The sequence below is a fragment of the Nilaparvata lugens genome, chromosome 3 (assembly GCF_014356525.2).
Source record: "Nilaparvata lugens isolate BPH chromosome 3, ASM1435652v1, whole genome shotgun sequence".
In the NCBI taxonomy this organism is placed as follows: Eukaryota; Metazoa; Arthropoda; class Insecta; order Hemiptera; family Delphacidae; genus Nilaparvata; species Nilaparvata lugens.
The window spans coordinates 43,802,513-43,820,651 of record NC_052506.1 but is presented as its reverse complement, the minus strand read 5'-3'; the positions used below and the strand labels follow the sequence as shown (position 1 = coordinate 43,820,651).

General features: G+C 34.0%; 1 protein-coding gene across 1 annotated transcript in view; it reads right to left on the bottom strand.

The window, feature by feature from the left end:
* LOC111055301 (26S proteasome non-ATPase regulatory subunit 7) overlaps positions 1-18,139 on the bottom strand; it is a 48,273-nt gene that overhangs the window by 17,141 nt on the left and 12,993 nt on the right. The window contains exons 3-4 of the mRNA XM_022342473.2: positions 16,897-17,075; positions 4,215-4,418 (exon numbers count right to left, since the gene is read on the bottom strand). Coding sequence (XP_022198165.1) covers positions 4,215-4,418; positions 16,897-17,075 — 383 coding nt within the window. The remainder of the gene's footprint in view (positions 1-4,214; positions 4,419-16,896; positions 17,076-18,139) is intronic.

Below are 18,139 nucleotides of genomic sequence, written 5' to 3'. Positions count from 1 at the left end.
CATGTTCAAGTCGGTGTTCATATCCCCCATAACTAGTATACGGTTATTTATAACAAGGCATAAGAGAAAGCAAGGCATTTTCGAAATCTGTAAAATGACCTATTTTTGGTGGGCGATAACAGATACCAACGAATAATGTATCAGAACTAGATAAGGATAATTAAAGTAGCATGAACTCTGGTCTAGAACAATACTCCTGTTTAGATGTGATTAAAACTTTTGTTTTGATACCATCTTCCACATAAACTGCTACTTTCTGTGGTAATATCGATAATTCTCTGAAAATATTAGTCATTGAACTAAATTGTTTAGACTTATTACAAATTATTTACATTATATTTTTTGACCAGTAATCACTGGTTAAATATGAACGTTGCACATGCATAGTTTATTCTAGAAACAATAAGTGCATGATATAGCTGAACCAAAACTTTCTTTGTACATAACTGATTGAGGTAATAAATTTTTTTACAATTTTTTTTTAATCTTTTTTACATAATTTGACCAAGTAAGCCTATATCCAAAATAATTCCCAGATACTTGACCGTACGGGTTTTCTCAATGATTTCACAGTTACATGCATTATCTACCTCCTGCCTACATTCTAATGTATGAAAATATACAGAGTGAGTCATATGTATGGGAACCCTTCAATAAGTTGGAGACTGTTGTAGATATAATACTGTAACTTTCAGGATAGGTTATTAGTCAAATACTCCACCTTTTGACGTACAACTGAATTTCAACCCCTCATAAGGGAGTGACTTAGGGGTTGTCACTCGAATATTTCAAATGTAAACGCCCATTGTGTGGTACATCTTTTTAAAGGCCTTTTCAAAACGAGAAAGATGACATCAATAAAAATGTTCTATGATACTGTTATTCCAAATGGCGGCTGATTGAACTTTATCAATTATTTCTTTAAAAACTAAAACTTTAATCAGCCGCCATTTTGGATACAAGTATCGTAGACCATTTTAATTAATGTAATCTTTCATGGTTTAAAAAGCCTTTAAAATTATGTACCACACAATGGGCGTTTACATGATAAGTTGTGTTCATGTGCATGATAAGTTATGTTCAATCTAATAGAATCTATAAGGACGGAAAAATAAACATGTTGTTAATAACTTTGGTGTAAACTCAGCTTGAGAACGTTATAAAAAAGACACATACTTTTTGAAAAAAAAATATTTTGTCAAGATAATTTTCTATCAAAAGGGTGCATTCTATTATTAATGAAGCCTACGCTAGCTGGATGGCTTGCTTCACTCACCTTATAAAGTCCAGCCAGCATTACACCTATGAGGGGGGGGGTTGTACTAGTTTATTTTTTATTATTATACAGTAGTTTAGACTCGACACTTTGATGATCACTTGGAGCATGTCGTGGTTACTTCTCTTGATATTCGCCCACATCACTTTTATTGTAAATAAAGTGTAAATAAAAGTCATCTATCTATCTATTTCCAAAAACGTTTTCATGATTTTTTGTCCAATTTGGAGGATTACTTTGTCTATTTAGTTTACAATTTATTATTTCATGTTTCTCAAATTAATTTCTGAATTTGATTATGCATTCTGGCTTACCATGAGTACAATCGAAAAAATCCTAGTTCTCAGTCACAGAATAAGATATACAGTAGCATATTAAAGGACTCATTCTGAAAAGTCCAAAGTCTGTATTGTAAGTTCGAAACACATTCCAGTGTGAGAGCTTGTAGGCTATTATAATAACAATTGAATTGCAGTTCCTTCTCAATTAATAAATACATCTTATTGAAGCCAGTGATTCTGTTGTCCCTGGAGTCACTCAGTCACAGCCTAGAATGGACTACTTTCAATCTTAGATGCAATATTGTCAATTGATTGTTTAAAAATTGGTGTTTGGAGAGATATTTCTACATTATATTCTCAGCACCAGAAAGTCACATTTGCCTAGTTCATTCAATAATAAATGGAAATTCTTCAGAAATGAAGATTGAATATTTTTGTTTGCTAGTTGGAATCAATTTTAGAAGCTTTTGGAGTTGAAAATTCGAGTTTAGCAGCCTATGACACATTCAGATCATGTAAGCAGAACATCATCATATTATTCTGTTGGAGTAGGCATATAAATTGTGATAAAAATCTTATCAACTACATTGATTTGGAGATAACCCAGGTTAAAATTCTCAAATTAGGGGGCCCCTCCTTGTTATAATTATTTATAATTTATCATGTATAATGTACCTATGTCTTCAGCAAATATGAAGAGTACTTTGTCTTCATAATCCCAGCATGTATCTGTTTGTAAAACACCTATGTATAAACTAATCACATCAGGATTTAAAAGTAGCCCAGTTTGGCGGCGTGCAACTTTTTCGTCTGGTGACAAAATCTGAGGAGTGCCAGTTTGTTGTTGCATGCACCGCCAAACTTGCACTCTGAGGAATGCAGCCCAGTTTGACGGCGTGCAACTTTGTCGTCTGGTGACAAAATCTGAGGAGTGCCAGTTTGTCGTTGCATGCACCGCCAAACTTGCACTCTAAGGAATGCAGCCCAGTTTGACGGCGTGCAACTTTGTCGGTAGCCCACTTTGTCCAGCCCAGTTTGTCATCGTCCCGTTCAACACAAACACTCAGCTTTCCTATCTATGCTACACAGACTTCAAACCATCCCCGTCTCACCTGAACATTACAAAGCAGAACTCAGTACCATAAAAGATCTAGCTCAACAAAATGGATACCAACACAAACCTAATCGACAGACTACTTCAAAAAATCAAAATAAAAAACAAGTAAAGGACAAAAATGAAAAGTTCATAACTCTGACATACATAAACAACAAATCCAACAGAATAGGAAGTATGTTTCGAAAATCTGGGTATAAAGTGGCATTTAGAACAAAAAATAAAATATGCACGCGAATCAATAAGAGAGAAAAGATTCAAGACAACAGAAGACTCAAACTCCCAGAAGTATACAATCTGAAATGCTCTGAATGTAATAAATTTTATATCGGACAGACAGGCCGTTCTTTCAATCAAAGATACAACGAACATATTATTTAGGGACTAAAAACAAAAACAGAATCAGGGGCCTGTTTCATAAAACCCCTGTAATTACAGGGCCTATATTACAGGACTATACATTAAAATTAACAATCCTGTAAAATTATGTTTCATAAAAATAATTCTACATTTTTAAAATCACCTGTATTACAGTTCCTTTATTTTGGATTGATGTTTCCATTGTAGTAGCTGAACTCAAAACACTGGGACCTAACGAATCACATTGTACGTGCCAGCAAGCCTACTATAAGAACAAAGTGCTACTCAGGTTCTTTTGGTGGAAAACCCACATTATCAAATTTCTGACGATGTATTAGTCCTGTATTATTTACTTCTAATACAGGCAAATATCTTGTAAATTGTTTTACAGGGAAAATTGTTTATGAAACACAAACTTTCAATTTTTACCTGTAATACAGGGACTTTTCCTGTATTATAGGACTTGTTACTTTTATGAAACAGGCCCCTGCATTTGCCGACCACCTAATAAAAGAAAATATCAAACACTACTTACCATAACATAATTACCAATCTACAAATCATACACATAAAAAATAATAGAACAATTTGATATATACACCCAATTTAAAAGCAATAGATAATGTATATTAAACAAACAAACCAACTTCAAATCCCATATCCTCTTTGATTACATTCTCAGCCACAACAAACCAATAGACACCAATAGCACACTAAAAATTGCCATCCTATCCTACTTGTCTATGAGTACAACCAAGAAGATGGCGGACCTGCCGAAAGATCTCGTTGTCACAGTGAGTGATTAGTTCATTTATTGTAAAAAAATCTGACTGCTAGTCGTTCTTTTTAATAGCAAAATGTGATTTAATAATAAGTAGTTCGTGATGGAAAACAACATAGAAGAATGGTTATTCTTGTTAATATTTAATTATAACTCATAATATATAATATTCAATAATAAAATTTTCATAATTGAGATTAAATATTGTGGTAGTTCATTATTTGACGCACATTGTCTGCAGACAGTTTGGCAACGGTGAGGAGTTAGAACGATGGAACTATCTGCTTTATAAAATGGTAGGCAAGGGCAGCAAACGAATGTTCTGACTTAAATCAGGTGCTGACTTAATAACGTGAACCTCACTATAGATCTAGATAAGATAGTCATTGATACTACACATACCTGATTCAAATAGTCTCGCATATCCTGTAATTGCAGATGCAAGCCCTTCAAGCCCATCAGCTGATTTGTGACGCGCTGTGACAGTGACCCGACTGTTGTATCTTTGATGTCTCTCAACAGATGTTCAACGCCAATCTCCTCAGCCTCTTCAGCCCCAATCTCACTCATCACATGTTCAAATGTTTTTGATGTTGGCGATCCATCCTAGAAGTTATCATGGTATCACTCAAGTTTCAAAAAATAAAAGTTATTCACCTTTTTAATCTGGATAAGTTGTAACAATGACTTTGCAATTTATTATTATACTAGTAGTTCTGTGAACAGTAGACCTCGCGCATTAATAACGACGTCCCAAACCATAAGCACATCCACACTGATATACTATTTATTTGATCAGATCATGCTTACACAAGATTTAATTATCATATAACGCTTTCCGGAATTTAGCGCGAGAAAGCCAGAAGACATCTAGACGCCCAGACGAGCTGTTATAAGTTCTTTGCATCCTATTATTTTAATAGTACATAAAAATTGCATTCAATGGGGCATGCAATTTATAGTCTACACAGCTGCTAATTTTTTACCAAGTTACATTGAGATATTGAAGTCATAGCATGCAATTTATAGTCAACTCGACAGCTGATTTATGATGAATAGTTCTATAGTCTGATTTTCACTCTAATATTGACGTATGAAGGAGGCTCCTTTTTCCTTTTATATTATCCTTGAAATGCAAAATTTCCAAAAACCATTTAAAAAGGAACATACCTGTCAAATTTCATGAAAATCTATTACCGCGTTTCGCCGTAAATGCGCAAAATATAAACATTTAAAAATTAAGAGAAATGCCAAACCGTCGAGATCTTAGACCTCACTTCGCTCGGTCAATAAAAGTCAACGATTGGAAATAGTTCAAGTTCAGCCATGCCTCCATGGCTCTTTTTCTGTGTTTATTACTTCGGAAATTATTAAATGGAAATTGAATCAAGACCTACATTGTGGGTGTGAAAACACTCGAGTATGATGAAAACATCTGATAAAAATCTGGTGTGGCGCACTCACACAACTTTCCTTGCCGTTATGAAAATTGATCACCTGACGCTAGTGCTCCCGCGCATCTCAAATATACTATTCAAAGATTTGAGCCAGCTGGTGACAGGGCAATAACGCTAGAGACACACGAGGTCTGCTATCTCTTCATAGTGAATCATTTAATAGATTAAACAGTTGCCAACAAGATTTTCATGCTCAATCTTTTCCACTCGAATTTTTTCGTTTAAATTGTATCTGAAGCCTGATAATTGGGAATCTAAAATCAAACTTTACCTAGATGGGGCGGAGCTCCTGAAATTTTTACAGATATGGGACTGGTGACAGTTGATCAATGACTATTCTAGGTACAAATTTAATCAAAATCGTTGGACCCGTTTTCGAGAAAATCGCGAAAGCCCCTGTTTTTGACAACACTTTCCCTATTTTAGTCGCCATCTTGAATTGCATTTGATCGAAATTGTTCGTGTCAGATCCTTATATTGAAAGGACCTTGAGTTCCAAATTTCAAGTCATTCCGTTAATTGGAAGATGAGATATCGTGTACACAGACGCACATACACACACACACACACACACACACACACACACACACACACACACACACACACACACACACACACACACACACATACAGACCAATACCCAAAAACCACTTTTTTGGACTCAGGGGACTTTGAAACGTATAGAAATTTAGAAATTGGGGTACCTTAATTTTTTTTCGGAAAGCAATACTTTCCTTACCTATGGTAACAGGGCAAGGAAAGTAAAAATACCTGAGTATGATACAAACATCTAAAAACTGTGGCACTAATGCGCGTTTTCCCGAGAGTAGTGTGAAAGTCTCTGCGTTAGTCGTATTGTTCTGTGGTATGTTGGTCCTACATCCCACATGCGATAGTGGTTCGTCTGCAACCAGCCTTATGCAACGGGTTTGAAAAAGCATTTCAAAGAGATAGATGTTTTGCCATCAATTTTGATACTATTATTATTGCTATTTGTTACGTGAAGCCACGAATCTGAGCACAGCTCAAGTGGCATATAACATGTAATGAAAATTTTTCTATACTGTAATGTATATTATGTTATTGAAGTGATTGTACGTGTTAGTAATGTAAAATCGATGATGAATGATGATGGACTGCATAAAGTTTTAACAAACTTGTCAGCCCTTCAAATGACAAGTATTGATAAGGAGGTTTTCTATAAATTTAATACAAAATGGCACGAATAATAATTGACCGAGAGGTTGTATGTTTATTATGTATGTATGTATATCACGCATTTGCGGCCGAACGCGTAGATTTTTATGTAATTTGGCAGGAATGTTCCTTTTAGAATTGCGCGTCGACGTATGTGTAAGGTTTTTTGAAATGTTGTATTTCAAGGATAAAGGAAAAGGATTTTTTCCATACAATATTATTATGAGTTATACAATAGGTCAATTGAATAAAAGCTAGAAATTGCTAGATCTAAGTAATTTTCAAGCAAATGCTAAGATTCGAGTTAGTTGTATAATCTTATTTGTATAGCTGGAGCCAATAGGTCGATTGAATAAAAACTAGAATCTAGAATGCTAGCAACTAGCCATTAGTTCTAGCTAGTGCAAAAATTCAGTTGAATAATCATGTGCTAGTTCTAGGTAGATGCAACAGGAGTGATCACATTTTTCCGGAAAACTGTTAGGGTATAATCACATTGGATGCACATATGTGCAAGAGTATGCGAGATAATGCATGACCAAGCGGGCACATAAGAAAAAACATTTGGAAAGAGCCATAGAAACTCTCACACTGAGCGCGTGCACTTGCTGGTGGCTTTCAGTGTGAACAGTTACAGGCAAATCATAACGTGTTTCTATGGCTCTTCCCAAATTTTGTTTCTCAACTGCGCGCTTGGGCATGCATGATCTCAACGTACACTTGCACATAGTGTATCCAATGTGATCATACCCCAAGGCAAATACTAGGTCTAGCAGCTGTTATTAATTTTTTCTCATGCATTATCCACATGCATTGAGAGGTTGCTAGGGTGACCGGAATATTTCTAGTTCCACCTAGGCCTAGTTAGTGCTAGCCAACTTTATTCAACCGAGTGTTGGAAATTACTTAGAATCAGCAATTGCTTTTATTCAACCGACCTATAGTCCAGTCAACGAAATACAGTATTATAGAGGGAAAAATTTGGAACACAATTTTTGACACCGCAGCTCACTTAAGGATAGTAAAGGAGTGAAGATATCAACAGTCCTCAATCCTACCCCCTGTGCCAAGGGGGTGGGAGTGGTTTGAAAGTACCATATTTTGGGTTTTTGCACATAATATCTCGAATTCGAAATAGGGTTTTTGCGTCTAAATTCGGAATTTTTTGTCGAATACAAAATTAAAGCTCACAAATTAGTCTAAAAGTTTCATTTGTAACAATTTCTCATATCTCTTTCAGTTTTCAAGGTATGAGCTCTCGAAGGTGTCAAATTCTGAAGAAAAACCCTTCCGGCACAGATTTTTTCATATTTTTGGCCTCATAGCTTTTTAACGATTGATTGAGAAATGCCGTGCTAATCATGAGCTCATACAGCATCATATTCTCTTCAATCTCATGTATTATTTCATTATTTCACGCATCTCTCTACGATTGTTGCAGCCGTTATAGTGTTGAGTATAAAATCTTCAGTTTAACAATAATAGATCAATTGACAGGGAAATTTGGAGGGAACGCTTGAAACACAATATTTGACTTCACAACTTTGTTTGGACTAGTAAAAGTCCTCATCCCTACCCCTTGTGCTCAAGAGATGAGGGTGGTTTAAAAGTTTCGTTTCTTCATTTCTGGCTTACACGCATGTATCTTGGAAACAATGTATTTCAGCGACATGACTAACCGAACAAAAATGAAGCTAGATAAATTTTCTACACGTATTGTTTAGAAGAGTTATGTGATATTTCCTTTAGTTTTTAAGATATTTTTATTTGTAAGTGTGAAATCTTTGATAAGACAGTTTTTCTTCCAACTTTTTGCACTTTCAGGGCTTATTAATCAACAACAATGCATCAAAAAAATAAGTACTGAACGCTGGGTTGTAGAGGATTTAATTCTCTTCAATATGATGTATTATTTCAGCATTTCATGCTTTCCACCAATTGTTATAACAGCTTTAGTGTCGAGTGTGAAATTCTCAATAAAGCAACAATAGATCATTTGACAATGTAATTTGGACACAATATCTGGAACACAATTTTTGACTGCAGCTTTATTAAGACTAGTTAGGAGATGGCATACCGAAAATCCTCATCCCTAACACCTGTGCTAAAGGTGGAATACCGTTAAGTTGTCACTTGTTGCTGTATTGATAATTTCATTTTTCTAATCAATCGTTAAAAAAGTTATAAAGCCAAAAGATGAAAAAATCTGAGCCGGAAGGGTTTTTCTTCAGAATTTGACACCTTCGAGAGCTCATACCTTGAAAACTGAAAAAGATATGGGAAAATGTTACAAATGAAACTTGTAGGCTAATTTGTAAGCTTTTGTATTCATCAAACATTTCCGAAAGACGCATATTTTTCGAGATATGTGCAAAAAACTAAATATGGTACTTTCAAACCACCCCCACCCCCTTCGCACAGTGTGTAGGAGTGAGGACTTTTGATATGTTTACCTCCTTACTATCCTTGTTAGAGCTGCGGGGTCAAAAATTCTCTCTCTATAACTTTTTTAAGCATTCGTTGCCTGGACTATAATGAAAAAACTGATTGTATAAAATCTAGAATCTAGTGGCTAGCATCTTTAGTCATTGGTTCTAGCTGAACAAATAAGATTATACAGCTATAAGATTATACTCCAATCCTAGCATTTGCTTGAGAATTACTTAGAACTAGCAATTGCTAGTTTTTATTCGCTTGACCTATTATCTAAAACTGAGCATAGGAAAAACCAAACTATAAAATTAATTCCATTCGTAAAGTGGATTACTAGTAGTTCTGAGAACAGTAGACCTCGCTCAGTTATAAACCACAGACTCCTACGATACTGTCCATCAGAATAAATTCTGTCCTGTCGTGTCGGCGAGATATTCGTGTGAAAACGTCCAAAGGCTGATCGAAAATGTCGATCAACGTCGGCAATGTCGGTAGGATTGGCTTATCGACATTGATAATCATATGTTGTAAACGACTTTGATATCAACAACAGCTAATTTCCTACAAAACATCTATCAACTGGTCAGCCCGAGTTGAAAGCAGAGAAAGGTCGAGAGAAAATACTATGTCACTCTGAGTTATTAATAGCATGCAATTGATAATCCATTCGACAGCAGATTAATCATGAATATAGTCTTATTTTTACAGTAATATTGGTCTACGGAGGAAATTCCTTTTCCTTTCATATCATCCTTTGAATGCAACATTTCAAAAACCTGGGCCGGTTTCCGAGCTCGGGATTCAGCTAAGTTCTAGACTTCAACTGGCTTTAAACTCTGGAGTCAGAAAATTGACTTTCCGAGTCAGAGCGGAAACATAGTCGAGTCACTTTCCGAGTCAGAGCGGACATAGTCGAGAACTCAAATAAACCCTGGAGTTTAGAGATCACGTTAAACCCTGGAGTTTATAATTTCGAATTAATAAAACAAAATAAATCTTATAGCACCCTTTATTCTTTAAAAAACATTAAAATAGTTGAACAACTAGTTTCGGTTTACACCATCTTCAGGTTCTAAAATGAAATAAAATTCAATAACTGTTTACTATAATATAATACTGTAATCAATTATTATTGTTTACAATTACTTCAATGATTATTTGTATTCATTCATATTAATTGTATATTTCTTCATTTTTTATCTTCTTGTATTCCAAATTGTATAATGTGTTGAAAATATTGTATTGTGTGAAGGAGGAAAAATGGGTTTATCCTGTTGTCTCCATTAATAAAATTATTATTATTATTACAAATTGATATAAAACAAACATATATTTAAATTCATATGACTAATTAATTATTTTTGGTAAAAGTTATTGAATTTAAATTTATATTTTAAATTTTTCACTTTCCTTGCCCTTTTACCATAGGTAAGGAAAGTATTGCTTTCAGAAAAAAAAGGTACCCCAATTTGTAAATTTATATAAGTTTCTAGGTCCCAGCCCTGAGTCCAAAAAAGTGGTTTTTGGGTAGCCTATTGGTCTGTTTGTGTGTATGTGTGTGTGTGTGTCTCATCTCCCAATTAACGGAATGACTTGAAATTTGGAACTTAAGGTCCTTCCCCTATAAGGATCCGACACGAACAATTTCGATCAAATGCAATTCAATATGGCGGCTAAAATGGCGAAAATGTTGTCAAAAACCGGGTTTTTCGCGATTTTCTCGAAAATGGCTCCAACGATTTTGATCAAATTCATATAGTCATTGTTAAGCTCTATCAACTGCCACAATTCCCATATCTGTAAAAATTTTAGGAGCTCCGCCCCATCTAGGTAAAGTTTGATTTTAGATTTCCAATTATCAGGCTTCAGATACAATTTGAGCAAAAAATTCCAAATCGAAAAGATTGAGCATGAAAATATCTACAATTAATGTTTAGTAGCATTTTCACCTAAAATTTAAAATAAGCTCGAAATTCGAGAAAATGTTATTATTTCAATTGCAAACTGTTGGCAACTGTTGATTCTATTAAATCATTCACTATGAAGAGATAGTAAACCTCGTGTGTCTCCAGCGTTATAGTCCTGTCACCAGCTGGCTTAGATCTTTGAATAGTAGACTTGTGATGCGCGGGAACACTAGCGTCAGGTGATAAATTTTCATAAAGGCAAGGAAAGTTGTGTGAATATGAGGAAAATAAATAAAAATCTCAGTACCCTTTTTTTAAAATATTTTATCACGACATGAATCGGTCATTTATGCCATTTTCAAGTGATATGAGTGATATGATAAAAGGGTACTGAGATTTTTATTTATTTTCTTTATATTTATATTACAAGTAGCCCTATACAGGAAAGAGATAAAAAAGTTGTGTGAGTACGCCACACCAGATTTTTTTTTTTAAATTTTAAATATTATTTATTCAATTTTAATTTTATCAAAAATAGGATTATTTATGTCAAATTGGATTATATTTATTAAATTATTCCTATTCAATTTTGCAGTTTCATAGATATAAAATTCTTCTTTCACATTCAATTTATTACTTTCACTACCAATCTTAATATTTTCATATTAGAGTTCATATTGATATAATTATGATTATTCTCAATTAAATGCTCAGCAAACGCTGATTTTGAGTAGTATTTTTTGAATTTAAAGTCTGAATATGTTCATTGAACCTTTTTTGAAAACATGTACGTGTTTGACCAATGTATAATTTTTCACAATAATTATTCCAGTTTATAAACGCCTGATTAAACCAAAAATAATTAGTCATATGAATTTAAACATATGTTCGTTTTATATCAATTTGTAAACAGTTATTGTATTTTATTTTATTTTAGAACCTGAAGATGGTGTAAAGCAAAACTAGTTGTTCAACTATTTTAATGTTTTTTTTTAAATAAAGGGTGCTATAAGATTTATTTTGTTTAATTAATTTGAAAGCAGCCCATGTCAATAAGTGTTTTATAATTTCGCTTTTTGTAACTAATAACTTATTACTGTTCAAAATTATTTTTAAGAATTTAAATAAGGTTTAGTTTAATTAAGGTTTATTTAAGAAGTAATTATTTGATAGGGTAACTGGACTTTATTTATTCTTATGCACATAGCATTCAAGTGCAATTCACATGCACATAGCTTATAATTATCATTATTTTATTCTAGCCTAAGAATTCAATGTTCTCAATTTTCGCGACTTTGCTTGCTGAGGCAATTGATTATTATTCAGTAATTGTTCAAAAATATATTGCCCAATACCTTTACACACAATTTAATTGTGTTGTAAGAAGGTTGATTTGGAAAAATTGTAGGGAAGGCACCATTACATTGTTTTAATTTTTTTCTTGGAACAGTCACATAAGAACCATCTTCACACGAAAATTTGTCTTCTTTAATAATGTCTGATGCTCTAAAATGATTGATAAACACAGCCGAATTGTTGGTGACTTTAGAATCTTTCTACACCTTGTCCAATTTTTCCTAAGCTTTTTATCTTTGGGAAAAGTAAATATTGTCACTAAGGGGTTTTTTCTATGATATAGTTTGATTTACACCCAGTGACACAACAATTTTTAGGCATGTTCAATTAGAACTGTTCATAGGCCTAGTCATTGTAGCATGTTGTTATAAAGCTAAATGTTGAGTTACGGATGATAAATAAAAATTAATCTAGGCTTCGGTTCAATATTATAAAATTATTGTTAATTAAAACACTTTGAACACTGAATACACTTCGAACACTCACTATACATTTTGAATTCTTAAAACTACTATTCACAATTTGAATTTATTAAACACTTACTAAAACCTTTGAATACTAAAAAAATCTAATTTAAATCTCTATTGCATATTAAATAATTAAAAAATGATAATTGATCAATTATAAAACTCGTGAATATTATAAAGCCCGTGACATTTGTAAACAAACTTCACTTCTCTACAACTAAGGCCGGTTACAGAGCTCGACCGACCGTCAGTGCGTATGTACCATCCTGACCGTACGCATCGATGAATCAGTTTTACACATTCAGAGCTCGACCGACCGTCAGTGCGTATGCACCATCCTGACCATACATCAGTTTTTCTGACTCACAAAATGGACGCATTTACAGATTGTTTAATTTCAGCTTATTATCTTCGTAAACGAAAGATTAAAAGAGGTACCGTAGATATCAAGTTCACCCGATGGTCGCCCAAAGAACATTTCAAAGAAAATTTAGTACCCTTATATACTACATCAATGCTTGGGGTGAAGATACATTTTTCAACTACCTCAGAATTAAAGGTGATGATTTCTTGATCCATTCCGAGCTGCTTTGTATAAACACACTTTTTTCTATGTATTTTAACACGACATGCAGTCAATTATTGAGTAAATATTAAAAACTTTTACTTACTGACTGGAGTACTTTCAATTGCTTGGCAATCATTTTCAACAGTGTAGACCGGAAATGTTTTGATGGTTAGGAAGATTTGTGGTGTTTTTCATCCAGTCAGTAAGTAAAAGTTTTTAATATTTACTCAATAATTGACTGCATGTCGTGTTAAAATACATAGAAAAAAGTGTACCTCAGAATCTCCATCAGAAATTTTGATGAGTTATTTCGAGCTTGTATCACCATTGGGAATACTTGCAGTCACTTTAAGCTACGGATCGAATAAATGTAGATAATATTAATAATATATATTTTTTTTCAATAAAAAATTTAGAAATGATTGAAGAAATGTATAGAAAAACTCTGAATTCAAATATGACACTATTAATTGAATTCATTCTTTATGCTATTCAATTCAATATCAGCTGATTGTCGGGCAGAGGTGTCAGCACATTGGTTATGTTGCGATACTGATCAGTACAGCTCTGAAAGCTTCTATTTGCTTCAATAGCGCGTCAGTCGACCGATGGAACGGATGCGCACGAGCTCGACCGATGGTATTCTTACGCTGTATAAAACGCATGGTCCTGACCGTACGCGTGCGTGCCGTCAGTCCTGCTCTGAACGGATACATGGAATATCTATGGAAAAGACAAGCGCGACTGACTTACGCACTGACGGTCGGTCAAGCTCTGTAACCGGCCTAAATACTAAAAACTGATGACAACATATCAGTGTCAGCTGAGTTGTGACCCCACCAAATATCGGCGCCATTTTACCTAAAATTTCACACAGGCGCAGGTCCGGTATTTAGGAGGTCCTGCTTAAACCGAGCAAACACATCTCAGTTATTGTTATAGAGTAAAAGAGTCGCCAAATAAATCTCTTGGAATATGTAAATTATTTGGATTAGTACATATAAATTCATAATTTTATAGCTTGCAAGTATATTTAAAAAAAAAGTTCTATGAGAACTATGCGTAAAAACTAACCTTATTTTACGACTGTGACATAAACTAAAAATTTTCAAGAAAAATAATACAAGGATTGCCTTGGAATGTTATGTTCCAATGTGAATGTTATATTGTGAATATTCAACATATTTTTAATTATAATATAACAATAATGAACTATCATTCCAGTTTTTTCAATACAAATACGTTTTCCAATTCAATATCCTATATACTAAAATGTTTATTCCAAAATCACTGGCAAGGATCAATGATCAATGATAGCATAACGTAAAATGAAATGTTTATTCATTTATGTTTCAAAAGGTTAGGTGGTTTTGCTTTGTATAGGTCTACAAAAAATATATCGAGACGTGTTTTCACAAAATAAGTGTTACAAAATACTTTGGAGAGCATGCTCATTTGAATTAGCCCGCTTCAATCAGCTGTCTCCCATTGCCAAAATAACAATATAATATTACTAGCCGTCAGGCTCGCTTCGCTCGCCATATCCGTTTAGCCAGGGGGCTAAACGGATATGGCGAGCAAAGCGAGCCTGACGGCTAGTAATATAATATTCCCAGGATTGAAGTAGCAGTGCCCAATCAATTATTTTTCCGCGATAAATGCATTTAAATCTTCAACTTGGTGCCAACCTAACAAAGTCAACTCAACTTAATGCCAACCTGACAAAATTATTAATTTAGTTGCCAGTTAACAACTGTTTCGAAGAGGTACTCTATCTAGATTATAGTTCTATAGTAACTTATGATATGGAAATTTCAATTATATATTAAGAGATTGGGAGAAGAAGAATATACATGCTAAAAGACGAACTTTAAGTCCTTAAAAACCACCCTTAGAGTTAAAATATTGCCAAAAGATTTCTTAGTGCGCCTCTAAAGGGCCAACTGAACATACAGTCTACCAAATTTGAACGTTTTTGGTCCGGTAGATTTTTAGTTATGCGAGTGAGTGAGTGAGTGAGTGAGTGAGTCAGTCAGTGAGTGAGTGCCATTTCGCTTTTATATATATAGATTGTGAATTTCCCTCATGTTTACTGCGTTAAAAGTCCTGGTCTCAAATAAGTCGAGAACTTAATTGATCCCGGAGTTTTTAAGATGAACCACAGACTCAGAAAGTCGATTTAGACTCGAGTGCTTATTTTAGTTCTGGACTCTGTAAGTCCAGAACTTATAGATCCCGAGCTCGAAAACCGGCCCTCTATATACTTCGACGCGCAACTCTTAAAGGAACATACCTGCCAAATTACATAAAAATCTATTGCCGCGTTTCGACATAAATGCGGAACAAACAGATGAACATACATAAATATAAACATTCATGCATAAATAAAAACATATATCAAGAGAAATGCAATTCCGTCAACTGGAATCTTAGACCTCACTCCACTCGGTCAATCAAGTGCATGCAATTAATAACTCAATGGGCCATATGAATAAAGTTGAGCATTTGCTTATACTTCTAAAATATGGAGCATATGCTCCATTTTCTATGAATAAACGTGAGCAAAGCCTTTTGCTCATGCACATAAAAAAAAGTTTGAGTTTGAGCTCAAAAGAAAAAGCTTATGCTCAAAATTGTATGAATAAACTAGAGCATTTGCTCAACTTTTGAAGCAAATGCTTCAAAAAAGGTGAGTCTAGTCTGGAGCAGCTTTTCACCTTTTGCTTATAGTAGAATGGATACCTATCCGATATAAAGATAGCCATCACGGAATAGGAGATAGGCATTTAAGAAGATGAGAGTGTAGACGATTATAAGAAGACTATTGAGATTAAAAGATTATGCTGAAGATTATTATAAAGATGACATTTTTTTACTCTATTATTTCAAAATTCAGAACTCAAACTAACCTAAAACGCAATTCATGGATAGAGAGCTGTTCTCCAGTTACAGAGCAGACGACCAAACACAAGCGGTGTCTGTACTTGCATATTTAGCGCTTACATGAGCTATAAAAACAAAGTAAGGCCACAAAGGCGAATCAGCTGATGAAAAATCTTAAAAATAAGTGAGCATTTGCTCCAGAGTTCAGGAGTATAAGGTAAAGCTTATTCATATAAGAATGAGCAAATGCTTATGTTTCTACCTAATGCTCATGAGCAAAACCTTATGCTCTATACTCATGCTCATGAGCATAAGCTCTGGTTTTATTCATATGGCCCAATGTAACTTGAAAGATTTCTCTTGACTTTTCACTGCTTCAACTCGGTCTCTTCAGTTGACAATTCTTCCTATGGCTTTTATTAGATGAGGCTGTTGTTTAATATAGCTTCGCGAGTTCTAGATCAACTACTTGGTATCAAAGCTACCTACAATGAAAGTCAATCCCAATAAGTTGACAACATGTCAACTAAGGTCCAAAATCAGCTGCGGCATATAATGGTGCAAATCAATGCATTTAAACCTATCTTGGACTTTCCACTCGTGTTGACAAGTTAACGTGCGACGTTATCATTCTTCCTAATGACGGGGCATTATTAGAGGTGGTTGTGATAATATACTACTTAATATACTTAAAAGTATTATCAAAGTATTATTGTATATGGAGCTTAATATACTTTTATATAAAATTTAATAAATACATAATCGAGAATTAAAAGTATTATTAACTATTTGAGAACTATTGCTATTGAACCTTACATCATGGATTTCTTCAACGACTCTGTATGCCTCTGTAGGTAGACCCAAATCTTTAGGCTTGGCATCGATTATGACTAAGACACAGTTTGGACAGTAACGACGAATCAACTCATTGATTGCAACATCGTTTTGGTGGAGTTTGGGTCCAGTATGGTACCAACCCACAACCTTTTCTCTAGCTGCAAATGAAAACATTCAATAATGAATAGGCATCTACGATTACTCATCATTTACTACAACTTCATAGATAACACAAAAGCAAACAATTGAAACCGCTATTCTCATTGATAAATTTCTCCCTTGAGTAATTTCAATGAAGAGATGCTTCTCTCATCGAATAGTCAAAACATTAATCCTCAATCCTTAAAGAAAAAACAAATTAAAATTTAAAGCATTATAAGAGAAAACATTCATCTCCAGACAATCAGTTATTATTGAACAAAATGGAAAAAAGAGCGAATTAAAAGCTGACAGCTAATTATGATAATGGAAAAGTCAATGGCATAAGTGGAGCACTTCTTTGTCAGTGGGAGAAAGAAGAAAAAGTAAAATAAATTCAGTATTGTACTTGAATAAAAAGAAATAAGATATTTCGAATAATAAGTTTGTTATTGTGAGTTAAGTAAGTATTTTAACTTGAGTGAAATAAAGTTACTCAACTATAACAAAGAAGTAAACTCAAGTCCAGTCAAATGGTAGTTTTTCAGGAAATAGCCCCGAAAGAATGTTTCTCGACGGTTCTATATGTATTTTGGGGCGCTGAATTCGAATCTGAAATTTGCTGACACGCCAGAGGGCGGCTTCACCCCTCAAACCCCAAAAATGTCGGACTTTTTTTCAATTTTCCATTTAATCTCGAAAACCTTGAGTTTCTCAAGAAAAATCATTCTCGACAAAATTGAAGAGAATAAAATTTCAAATAAATTGAGTGGTTGCGCAGGACTGTACCATTTTTGGTTCCGGAGCTACAAATTTTCAAAAAAGGGGTACTTTTCAAGTGTTTTTACAACTTGAATCGTATACTTGAATCGTTTTCTAGTAATGATGAAATAACACACATAACATGAAAGAACAATTAATTCTGAACAGGATTCCTTAAGAATTTTCAAATTTAGGAGAGGGGGAGGGGGAGTACATCCAAAAATATAAAATCAAATCCTTCAGTCAAAATACAAATTTTTCAATATAATAACTTTCCAAGGCCTTGCTAATATATATATATATATATATATATATATATATA